Raw genomic sequence first — 12,693 nt, 5'->3', positions numbered from 1 at the left:
TCTTCTGTGCTGGGCCATCCTTTTGGCCAGTGGCTGTTTTGTTTCCCTGATGTAAGACTGATCACAGCCCTCCTGACACTGAACAGCATACACAACATTATTCTGTTTGTGCCGGGGGACTGGATCTTTGGGATGAACCAGTCTTTGCCGTAATGTATTTTGGGGTTTAAAAGCCACTGGGACGTTATGTTTAGAAAATAAACGTCTCAGTTTCTCTGATACTCCCTCAACATATGGAATGACCACTGGTCTGGGTCTGGGTTCCTCCTTTTCACCTGTTGGCTGACTGGAGTCCTGTTTGGGTTTCTTCTCTGCTTTCAGGAAGGCCCAATTAGGATATCCACATTGCTCTAGAGCCTGTCTTGTGTGGGATTTCTCCTTCTGCCTGGCTCCTGAGCTAGTGGGGACGCTGTCTGCTCTGTGATACAGAGTCCTGATGACTCCTAACTTGTGCTCCAAAGGGTGATGGGAGTCAAACTGCAAATACTGGTCTGTGTGGGTGGGTTTGCGGTACACCTCAGTTTGCAAATGTCCTCTATCAGTGACTGAGACCTCACAGTCCAAGAAAGCCAACCTGCCATTTTTTACATCTTCTCGTGTGAACTTGATGTATTTATCCACAGAGTTGATGTGGTCAGTAAAATGTTGGACTTCCTGAGATTTGATTTTAACCCAGATGTCGTCAACATACCTGAACCAATGACTTGGTGGTGTCCCTGAAAAGGACGTCAAGGCTCTCTTTTCTACCTCCTCCATGTACAGGTTGGCAACAATAGGAGAAACTGAAGACCCCATAGCACACCCATGTTTCTGCCTATAATATTGCTCCCCATATGTCCAGAGGACCAGATTTAACTTTTTTAGATTTTTCTACCTGGATTATTGAGCATGCATCAGGATATCTACTCTCCACTGTCGATATCCACCCCACTCACCTCGATTTATGGGACCATCTTGTGCTTCCACACTTGCTTCATTTTTCATACATTTTCAGACTTCAGTCATTACTAATGCACAGTAAATTATTCAACTATAAACATGATAGTAATGGTTACTTTATAGTATAAAGTAACCATTACATATAGTGAAGTGAAAGAGTGAGAGAGGATATTTATTCTGGCACAGTCATTATAGTGGCTCATCATTATCATCAAGTTACAGCTATGGCTCGTAAAACCTTCTTGTGACCCATGATTCAACTGCTGCCAGCTAGAGATGAAACATTTGCTTGGATTGTTATCAGCCCATTACGTGGATTTCAAAGGTGGTTATCACTCTTACAGATAGGAGCGATCACTCCCCTCCCCCACCACATTGTGCTGTAGGCAGAGCAGGCAGACTTTATCCCTTCTGATCAGTGATAAACCACTAATAAACAGTAAACAACCTAGATTACACTCACAACGTCTTGCCATTGCAACACTGCTGGTGTAAATGTGTGAGAGCTTGAACTGCTAACTCTTTCTAGGACGTTATCTTGCTTAACCAAACAGTGATTAAAAATTCACGGATTAATACAACAGAAAACATCCATCCATCCATTATCTTTACCCGCTTCCTCCATTTTGGGTCACAGGGGTCGCCATTGCCCATGTCCAGCAATCACTGTGCGAGGGGCGGGGTACACCCTGGATGGGTCGCAAGTCCATCACAGGGACACATAGAGACAAACGAGACAAACAACCATTCACTCTCTCACTCACACATAGAAACAATTTTAGAGTTACCAATCAGCCTAACATGCATGTTTTTGGTCTGTGGGAGTACCCAGAGAAAACCCACGCACGCACGGAGAGAACATACAAACTCCACCCAGAAAGGCCCCTGGACATGGGTTTGAACCAGGGACCTGCTCGCTGAGAGGCAGCAGCTCTACCAGTTGCGCCACCAACAGAAAACACAAATGACGTATTTTGACTCTACAGGGAAAACCAAGCCACTTCTGGCTTATGCACTATAAATGCAACTTTTTTACTTTATGTTTAGGTGGTAATGGGCATTGGCAGTCCCAGCACATTGCCATGATGGTGCTATACAAAGCTTTGCAGATGAATGCCTGTCTGTGGTAGCTGAGGATGCTAGATATTTCGTTTTTCTGTTCTTTCTATGGCTTACCTTTGCTACAAAGCAACTGTCACTTTAGACCATAAGCCACTTTGTAGGAAAACAATGCTGGAGATAGGGGAATGTCAAAGAGCAATCTTACTGTTAGGCCATGTGACATCATCAGACTTATCTCATGACCTTCATGCTGAACTCTGGTGGGAACTATCCTGATTCATGCTTAGTAATCCAGGTAAAATAATCCAACAAATTTAAGTCAGGTCCTCTGGACGGTTTATTTTTGTTGAAATGTTTCGTCTTTCATCCAAAGGACTTCATCAGCCCGAGGAGCTGCAACAAACTCTGTCTTATAAATAGTTGGATTTGTTGGATTTTTCTACCTGGATTATTGAATCAAGAAATTTGGAACCACTTTGGCCATGGCTGCCTCAAACAAGTCGATGGGGGAGAGGGCGGACTCCAGAAACCATCTGAGCACCATCAAACTTGTTGACCCACTATGTGACTGTGCTATTTATAAGACTGAGTTTGTTGCAGCTCCTCAGACTGATGAAGTCTTATGTATGAAAGACGAAACATTTCAACAAAAAGAAACCATCCAGAGGACCTGACTTAACTTTGTTGGATCTGGTGTGAACAGTTTGTTTCTTGTTTCAGTTAATCTTTCCTCCTCTCAGCAGGTGTTTTGTTGGAGCCACAGAAAGTGACGTTTTGTAGCCTTTGCTCTTCAAATCTGAGGATGTGGAGCTATGTGGAAAGATTTTATACTAAAAATATATTTCCTTGTATATGGCTGACTGAATTAGCAAGCTAATATATGGCTAATCTGAGCCCTACCAATATCACAGTGGATCACAGTGGTCTTTAAATAACTTCAAGCTCCAAAATGTTCAAATGGTTTAACATTTATGCAAACTATTTTATAACCTTAACATTGTCATCAGATTTGCATTAGGGTATTTTTGCAGAAAAGCATTAGCTGCTGTTGCATATTTTTCTGCTTACAAAGACCCTCAGAATAATGTGTGTAATATAAAGTTGCTAAAGGTTTACAAAATAGTGCTCATAAAATCCATTATGAAACATTTTAGATAGGAGTTGTTTTATAATGGTGGTACTCCACTTCAGTCTTAGCCATATCTGAATTAGCTGTTGGCTCATCAGTGTAGTCAGAATAGAATCTGTGTATCTTGAAAAGATAGAAAGCCACTATACTGTAAGTACAGTCCATTTGCCATTTACAAGATGTACATTAAATTGAGCTTAATAGTAAAGTAAGATGTAAATTGTTTATACCATTTTCACAGACATCTACTTTAAAAGACAAGAACTGTTGTACCTGTAGATAACAACAAAAAGGGTTGGTATCTACCTCGATGATTGAGCTTATAACACGTTTTCTGAACTACTCTGCTCTTGGTGTCCTCAGGCTGATACTGTGAGCAGCAAGTTGGCCATCTGGCCTAAAACATTTGATTGTTGTACATGATTGATTGTTTTGGATGGGTGTGCTCTGTTTGCATGTGTTAAAAGTCTACTACTGAGATTCCAACAGGAGATTGGCTTGAAACACAGTGGGCTACGTACGGGACAGATCTGGTTGGCAGTAGGGGTTGAACGACTACATCATTTTTAAACTCGACATTAACATAATAAAACTCGAGTAGAACTTGAGTACTTGATGACATCATAGGATCTAAAGATACAAAAATAAATAAACCCGCAAAAAAGGTCATTATTTACAAAAAAAAGACCAACAAAACATTGGGAATATATATTATGCTCCTAGCATTTATCATACTGCATATAAGTCACAGAAAAAAACTAAACTTTTAGTTATTCTTATTAAGCTGCAAAAATAAAAGAAACATGCAGCACATCAAAAACAAAACTAAAAACAGTGGGGCGGACGACCACCCCGCACCACCGCCAGCTGTGGTGCGCATTAGGTTTAGTTTTAGAGATTAATATGTTTATAGGTTTTTATAAGTTTAGAGATTCATATATTTTGCTTTTTGTTTGTGAAACAAGGTCAGAGGAAGCTGGTTCTGGTTCGGTCATTGGACTCGGTGTCACACCATATTCTGTGACCTGCAACAGTGAATGCAACACCGCCCCCTACGGTCACAATATACGGTGGTCACAGAATATGGTGTAACACCGGTTCGCAACAAGCTCCAAACAGTCAGGAAGTTGATTCATTTTCTGTTTCCTTACGGTAGTTGAACCTGAAGATTCATCTTTAGTGAAATATTTCCAGACTATTGATGCATTTCTACCTGTTTGCCAAGACTGGGCCTGCTCCGCTCCATCTGTCTGCTTGGAGGAATCCATTTTGTAACCCGTGCCCGGTGCGGATCACGTGACGCAATAACGTAACTGTGACGTAATGACGTCACCACAAATACTCGACGTGAAATTAAAAAACTCGATAGATGTTCTAGGAATCGATACGTAGATTACTCGAGTAGTCTGTTAAAGCCCTAGTTGACATGCCGTAGACTGACAAAGTCCTCTGGATGCGGGACGAAACGTTTCTCACTTAAACGAACTGGTCCCGATGACACGATTTAACTTTTTTGGTTGTTGCTTTTATGCTTCATTTTGGGCTCAGATGCAAATAGCAAACCATAAAGAGGCTGTGAGCCTGCTAGAAGGTGGAAAAATCAACCCCTGGCTTTATCATCTGGAGCAGTTACAAGAAGTAATGGCCATTTAATGGTCCTGTTTGACGCAGGTCTATGAACAGAATGAAAAAAATGATCCACAGTTTCAGATATTTCTAGGAATTTAAACTGCCTACATACCATTCAAGAACAAAAGGCTTTAAAGACATAGCAACGGTAACTAAGAAAAGGTTATTGTAAGGGACAACTTTATGCTGTTCTGTTTTATCCTTTTGTTCACGACTTCAGTCTTTGTGCTACATTGAAGCCATTGATCACTTTGTGCATGCTCCTAGTGCTCACCTGCCCCAGTTTCACTCTGGCATGTTTCCTCCCATGAATTATGAATAGAAAACAGTTCGACATAAAGGCAACTTCTGAGGAAGTGTATTTCTAAAACCAATGGGCTTTCCTTTGGCCGTCAGATTTAATTACATGGGTTTTAGTGCTCAGAATGAGTTCACAGCTTATTTCCTGTTTGTCCTCTTGGCCCCATCATTCACCAGATTATAGAATTAGGTTTTCTGAGCCTACTGTGTCTTGTGAGAGCAAAAAAGGTTGAGACAGCCAGTGGGAGTAGCTTGGTTTTAAAATCTTATGGCATCAAAAAAGACTGTCGGAAAATAAAACTTTAACTGGAGTAAAGTCGTAAAAAAGATGGGGCTTACCATGTCTCTGTATTTAGGCATCCATAAATAATCACTACCCTGTTTTGTCTTCTGCAGGGCTGATGCTACTGTTTTCCACTCTGCTAATGATATATGTTATAATTATATTCTGTGCCCACATATGCAGGCGTAATGTAAATGACCGTCATCACTGACACAGTTATCTTCCTCATTGCTCTGTTTGTCCTGACAACAGCAGCGTTAGGAGCACACTGTATGCCCACTCAGCTCTTTTATAATTAATACTACGAATGTTGCTGTCTCTGTTTTGTCCATTTTCAGTCTTGTAGATGAGATGCACCATCTGAATGGATCACATCTAAATATAGTGCAAGTAAGCTAATATGCTATATGTTTGGATGAACTAATCTGTTCTATTTTGGAATATCTTTTTAGACCTCCTTCACAACAGATGACGACCCCACTACGACCTAAAAAAAATCACAATGTGAACAGTCTTTACAGGGTCTTGGTGATGTCTTCAGCTATGTATTAAGAAATCGGTGGGCTCCCCAAAGTGTGATAGTTTCAAAGTGGTTAAGAAAATGCATAAAACTATAGCCAGGTTGTGGTAGTTTATCATCATGGTGGCATCATATCAAGATCCTGGGTGGAAGTAAAATATATTTGTCATAGGTTTTCATCAACAACCTTTTTTTTCTAGACAACAATAAGATGGTAAATGGTGTGTGCTTATGTAACGCCTTTCTACCTGATCAACACACTCAAATCGCTTTCACTACAATCTGTGCTCTCATTTACCCATTCATACAGCACTCTACTATGGCTATACAAAGAATAATCAGTGCTTTATCACATTCATACACCGATGGGACACACATCTGAGGCAATGAGGGGGTCTTGCCCAGGGACACTTTGACATGTGACTGCTGGTGGAATTGAACCCCAAACTCTTGCATTGCATTGGAGACGACTGCTCTAACCACTCAACCACAGCCGCCCAATGATAACAAATACCAAACAATGCAAAAGCTCTAAAAAGTAAGCTACTAACATGTTTGGTGATAAATAAAATGAGATAAAAATGTCAACAATCCATCAGATCTAATTTCATTGCATACTGTATATAAAGTGAGTTGGAAAGAAAGAAAAAACAAGGCTCAGGGTAAGTTTTTTCAGGTGGCATGTAAACATGGATATAAAGCAACATTTGTACATCCTGAAATTCCTGCAAAAATAAGCAGCTGAAGCTAAGCTAACATTGCTATTGAGGCTACAAATTGAAATAAACCTCGGATGTTAAACTACTCATGCTGTGATTTAAACAGACATTTAACAAATATCTTAAGAAATGACTGCAGTGGGCATGTTAGGTGTCAAATGAACTCAAAACTTTTATTTTCTCTTTCTCTGTATTACACAGGAGGCAAAGAGAAGGAGGCTGCGGGAAACAGATTCTGAACAGAATAACTGAGATATTAAAAGTTATCAGGTTACACCATTAACAAGAGTAGTCCTGACAGTGTTGCATTACCACTTTTCATTAAATGTTCTTGAGATTTTCAGTTTTTGATATAATTACCAGTGAATGCAAAATTTATTATGATTATTAACATTAGTAGTAGCAAAAGCACTATTTGCATTATTGGTATTTCTCCCGGCAGCACGGTGGCACAACTGGTAGAGCTGCTGTCTCTCAGCGAGCAGGTCCTTGGTTCAAACCCCGGTCTGGGGGCCTTTCTGGGTGGAGTTTGCATGTTCTCTCCGTGCATGCGTGGGTTTTCTCCGGGTACTCTGGTTTCCTCCCACAGACCAAAAACATGCATGTTAGGCTGATTGGTAACTCTAAAATTGTCCCTAGGTGTGAGTGAGAGAATGAATGGTTGTTTGTCTCGTTTGTCTCTATGTGTCCCTGTGATGGACTTGTGACCCGTCCAGGGTGTACCCCGCCCTCACACAGTGATTGCTGGACATGGGCACCGGCGACCCCCTTGACCCAAAATGGAAGAAACGGGTAAAGAAAATGGATGGATGGAATTGAAATTCCTGCAAAAATGCAGTGTTCATGCTTATTTCTGAAGAACTTGCTGAAAAACAGCTGAAATGTAGTTGAAATGAATAACTAGACTAAATTAGCAGAAGAAAACAGTTATAACATATATTTGCTGAATTAGGTTTAAATTAGCAGAAATTAGCACACAAATGAGGAAATTAGCTAAAAAAAAGTTGAAATCAGCAAAAATAACTGAAAGTAGCTGAAAAGGCAGAAAGAAGTTTAAATTACCAGAATGAAGTGGAAGGAGCTGAAATTAATTCATAAAAGGTTGAATTATCTGAAAAAACAAAAATTAGTATAAACCATCTAAGTAGTAGCTGAAATAGAGAAACCTAGCAGAAAAAAGCTGAATTGAGCATAATACTTGCTCTGGTACAAGGTGCACGCTTTCTCTTCCCTCTCCCTGGGGAAGTGGAATGTGATGAATCTACCTCTGTTGTCAATCGAGGATGCCGAAATTGCATGTCATTGGATTTATGATAACAGGCTTCCTGTTTTTGGAATAGTCCAGTTCCTGGTTTATCAACAAACAAAGACGACGGTCGCAGCTAATCTGGCCTGGTCAAGCTGCGGTCTATGTAAAGGTTTGGTTCGTGCTTTGAGGACTCAAAATCAGCTAATTTACGAGCTAAATCGTAAGATGGATGTGAATTGAATCGCAGGCCACCTGCAGCTTTGGGACTCGTCAGCATGAAACGACCTTGAAGAGGCTCGTAAGCACAGACCAGTAGAATACACCCTAATCTGGACATTTTGGATCTTGGAAGTATCAGTAAAGACTCAAGGCTGACAAGAAAAATAGTATGCCTGAAAAAAAATCAACAATTGTAGCTTATTTGAATCTGACTTCCCTGGTAGGCCTCGAAACAGGCCAACATTTACATTTCTTCAATTTCTCCTGGGAAATGTGTAAACTAAGGAAAAGTTTTGTCTATCTATCGCATGACACACACACCCCTGCCACCCTCTCCCCCCTGCAACTTCTGTGGGGACTTATCAGAACTGTGACGGCTGACCATCATCTTATCAGGACAATGGACTATCTGTTAGTGCTTCATGGACTGCCTTGTCATCAAATGCATATGTAACGTGTTCATAATGTGCAGCTGGCAGAGTTTTTTGATGTCTTAAATTGTGTCCTGTTAGGACAAGGTGTGAAAAGATCTTTTTTTGTAATGCCACTATCCTCTCCTCGTGGCTTTGTCCCTTTTTCTATCTAAAAAAATATATTCTGAAAAGGATAAAAAGGCTGCGCTCTTAAAGAGCAGCAGCTACGTGCACTTCACCCATCTTTCGGACGACTGTACGGACATATTCTTGTTGTAGCTCGGTGCAATGATAATAACGCTTATTCTGATTCTGATTCTGAACAAGCTGAAATTAGCATAAAGAAGTTAATTAGCCTGAAAGTAGCAGAAATTACCACAAAAAACTTGAATTTATCTGAAAACAGCTGAAACTAGCTAAAAATGCTAAAAAGGTAGCTGAAAAGTTAGAACAAGCTTAAATTAGCATAAAAAAAAAACCCAGAAAGAACACGTTTGCCCAGTTAGGCTGAAAAAAACAGAAATGAGCACAAAAATATGGAAATTATCTGAAAAAAAAGCTGAACTTTAAATAAATAAATAAATAAATAAATACACCAGAAAAGTAGTCAAAATGACAAAAACAAGCTGAAATTACAAGAAGTAAGTGAGTGTACATTTTGGCTGAATTAGGCTGAAACAAGGTGCAAATAGTGCAAAAAATGTGGAATTAGCTGAAAAAGCTAAAATTAATATAGTAGCTGAAATATTAGGAACAAGCTGAAACGCAGAAATGAGCTGAAAGGAGCATAACAAGCTGAAATTAGCAGAAAGAAGTTAGAAGAAGAACAAAATTGTTGTAGTTTGCAGAAAGAAGCTGAAAGGAGGACAAAACAGCTGAAATTAGCAGAAAGTAACTGGAAAAAAAAAGTTTAAATTTGCACAAGGAAGCTGAAAGAAGCGGAACCAGAACAAAATGTGAAAGGAGCAATAAAAGGTTGTAAACAGATCTAAAGATTTGAAGGATATTCTTTTTCTATGAGGATAAAAGTGGCAGAAAAGGCTAAATATTTCACAAAGCTAAATTTGCACCAAATACCTAAAGTCATAGCAGGATTGTCCTGAAAGAGCTTTTTGATGTATGATTTGTTGAAAGAGCTTGAAAACTGCAGGATAAGAATCGTACCGACAAAAGCACAGAAGAAAAGTGGATCATAATAGTGTGATTGCTTCAGAAGCATTCACACTATTAACTAAAACTGAGATGATGACTGATAATTTAGACCAAAACTACAAAATACATACGTTTTTGCTAAAAGTTTGACTATACAAATTTGTCACTGTGATGCATGGTGGCAGCTGTGGCAGTTGTGGCAGCTGTGGCAGCATAACTGTGATGTGGCGCATCTTGAATGTTGAGAATATGAAGAAGAACCGGTCATGGTGGCATCATACCAAGACTAACAAAGACATGGAAACAACTTCATGCAGACGTGATACACAGGATGGTAGCGTTGAGCTAGCATGACGTAATATTCCAGAGCTTATTTTCACTCTGATGTGGCTCAAGAGAGTCAGGCCAGAATGAGTCGGAAAGATTAAGGGAAAACCTCTTTGGTGAGGACCAACGTAGCAGCACCACAACGGCCTTCACTTGCAGTGATCCTGCCACTATTGTAGAGGCCATAAAGAGCAAAGCAGGGTCTTACATCCGCTCCATTCTTTTTTCTCAATACCAGGACTTCAAGCAACACATCCCCTAACAACAAAGCTCTCCATCTTTAAGAGCTTGGTAAGGTTCAATGTTTCTTCCTGTTGCAGTAAGGAGGTTGTTTTTTCTCATATTCACATTCATGTTTGTTCTTATGGGTTCAGGCACTGGCTTCTGAAAAGTAGTTTGTGACTATTTAGATTGATCATGCTGCTATATAAATAAAACTGAGCGAAAAGCCTGAGCTGGACCGTCGAACTGTCACACATCTTGTCCAGTGTCAGATGGAATATGCCCCAACAGCCCCACAACCCTCAGAAGAATGAAGCAGGTATAGTTAGGTGGACGCCTGAACCGAAGTGTGACTCATACTAATGCAGGCCCCCTCCTCACCTTTGTGGTCTTCACTTTGTTCCCAGAGATGCACGACCAACCAGTGAGGTCAGGAAGAACTCGGCACTCCTCCCCTTCCAGACACGGCTCCATTTTACACCACCATTTCAGTCGCACAATAGACGCTGGAGAGAGGAAAAAAAATGTCATGTCAGAAGGTCATCTTTTAGATTGAAGGACTTCCAAAACTAAAAAGAAAAAAGATGAGCTGTTTGGAGAGAAACATCCCAATTGGATGTCACCCGCTGGTCCCTAAAAGCCTCAGTGTTAGTGAATTCCAGTGAAAGGAACTCGACTTTGACTTGAAACTCTTTCATGTCACATCAGGATATTTCCTTAGAGGAGAGTAAGGAAAGGATTTTGGTGATGTTACCTTCCACGCAAGAGGGCAGAGCCTTCGTTGTCCCTGCTACCTGTCCTGGGAAGCAGGAACACTTGACTGTTTGAGAGCGCTCTTCAATCTTGTTCTTATTGCAGCAACGATGAGCAGCAACTACTTCACAAGTCCCCGTCCTCTCCTGTGATGATCCTGAAAAAGGAATTTAGTAGGGAAAGGTAAAAAAATAATAATCATGCAGGGAGGTATAGAGAGGCGGCAGTGGAGGGGAGACCCTGGGTGACTTTAAATGACCATTTTAATTTGACTGTCCCAGTTACTGGAAGGTTTATTTTGAACTTTGTTAGATGTTTAATTCAAAGGAATGTCTTCTGTTCTGGTAGGAAAGAGGATCAGTGAGCACTTCTTGTTGTTTTGTAAAGCTACAGCGCCCCTCGGTGGACATGAAGCTCAGAGGGATGAACAAAATAAGAAAATGTTGTTGTTTTTTTAATTAAAAACAGAAGCCAAAAGAGCATTCAGGAAAAAAAGGCGGAGCAAAATAATGAACTAAAATTTGTTGTGCTGGAAGCAAAAAGCAAAACCATTTGAAAAAAAAAAAAAAGCGCTACTAGACTAAAAATATTTTTAGCAAACAGAGGAAAAAAATTTAAGCTAGTCAAACATTAAACTGGATTGTACACTGAAACCATGAAATACAGAATAGCATCACATTAAACCAAGACAAAACCCAAGCGCCATGACATGACGACCTGCGTCACCATGGCAACCCACGCTTCAACATGCTCCAAGCCAGGTTTGGTTTGCAGATGAAAAATGTCACACTTGAACCCGCTGCCTTGAAACACTCACTTCTTTTATAAAATAACACAAATTAAAAAATGCTATGATGCACAACTAGTGAGAGGAACTGCTCGCTGAATTAAAATGAAAGTGATAACTCAGGGGCTCGCTCCTATTGACCTTTAAAGATGTGCAGCATTTAACTTGTCTGGTTCAAATGGTTTAAATAGCTATCACCTGCTACCAAAGGTGAAAGAGTGATGATGTTTTTATCCATGTCTGTGTGTTTGTTTGTCGTGTTAGTAAAATACTTCACGACCCAGTGGATAGATTTCAATGAAGCACTCAGAAAGTGATCACAGCAAGTTTGAGTCAAAATGGCCACCACAGCAAATTGAACTTAACAAACACAAAAAATGTCTATACCTAGGTGAATCTTACAGATAGTGAGATAAATTTTGTGTGGTAGTAGCTGGGAGTCATCCTCAATGTATTCTCCGTGCTAACATCTTGCAAGAAAGGTTTGGTTAAAACATCTGCAGCTTGTTCTCAGCAGATTGTCTCAGTTTGAATCTCTGGTTATTTGTACACTTTCAATGAAGTCTTGAATTTTTTTTTATTTTTCTTTATTGATGTCTTTGTTCAAAGAGCGTTTAAAACAGCAGTAACATACCTGACATACGACAGATTACTACTACAAAATCCTGATGCATGCTCAATAATCCAGGTAGAAAGATCTAACAAAGGTTAGTCGGGTCCTTCGTCTTCAGACGACTTGGTCAGACTGACTGACAAAGTCTTCTGGATAAAACATGAAACGTTTCAACAACAAGAATCTGTCCACAGGACCTGACTTAACTTTGTCGTCCTATTAAAATGTTCCCACTCTCAAAAGCACATGATGTTCCTTCTTCAATGAGATGGAGACATTTTAAATGGTCACCACATGAGTTATATATTGTCCACACCCATCTGGGCCCCCAAGCAAGGCCCCCAAACCCCAGCTGCCATATCACGTGGGGGGTTGGG

The 12,693-nt window shown here is 40.2% G+C and overlaps 1 protein-coding gene across 2 annotated transcripts in view; it reads right to left on the bottom strand.

The window, feature by feature from the left end:
- Positions 1-12,693, bottom strand: part of LOC119416831 (chemokine-like protein TAFA-4) — a 16,145-nt gene that overhangs the window by 2,134 nt on the left and 1,318 nt on the right. The window contains exons 3-4 of one of the 2 annotated variants that reach the window (XM_037684021.1): positions 10,918-11,073; positions 10,545-10,669 (exon numbers count right to left, since the gene is read on the bottom strand). In XM_037684021.1, the coding sequence (XP_037539949.1) occupies positions 10,545-10,669; positions 10,918-11,073 (281 nt within the window). Of the gene's footprint in view, positions 1-10,517; positions 10,670-10,917; positions 11,074-12,693 lie in introns of those variants that run through there. The other variant, XM_037684020.1, reaches the window with a different exon arrangement.

The sequence above is a fragment of the Nematolebias whitei genome, chromosome 11 (assembly GCF_014905685.2).
Source record: "Nematolebias whitei isolate Nwh7 chromosome 11, NemWhi1, whole genome shotgun sequence".
Taxonomy (NCBI): domain Eukaryota; kingdom Metazoa; phylum Chordata; class Actinopteri; order Cyprinodontiformes; family Rivulidae; genus Nematolebias; species Nematolebias whitei.
This window is presented reverse-complemented; position numbering and strand designations above follow the sequence as displayed.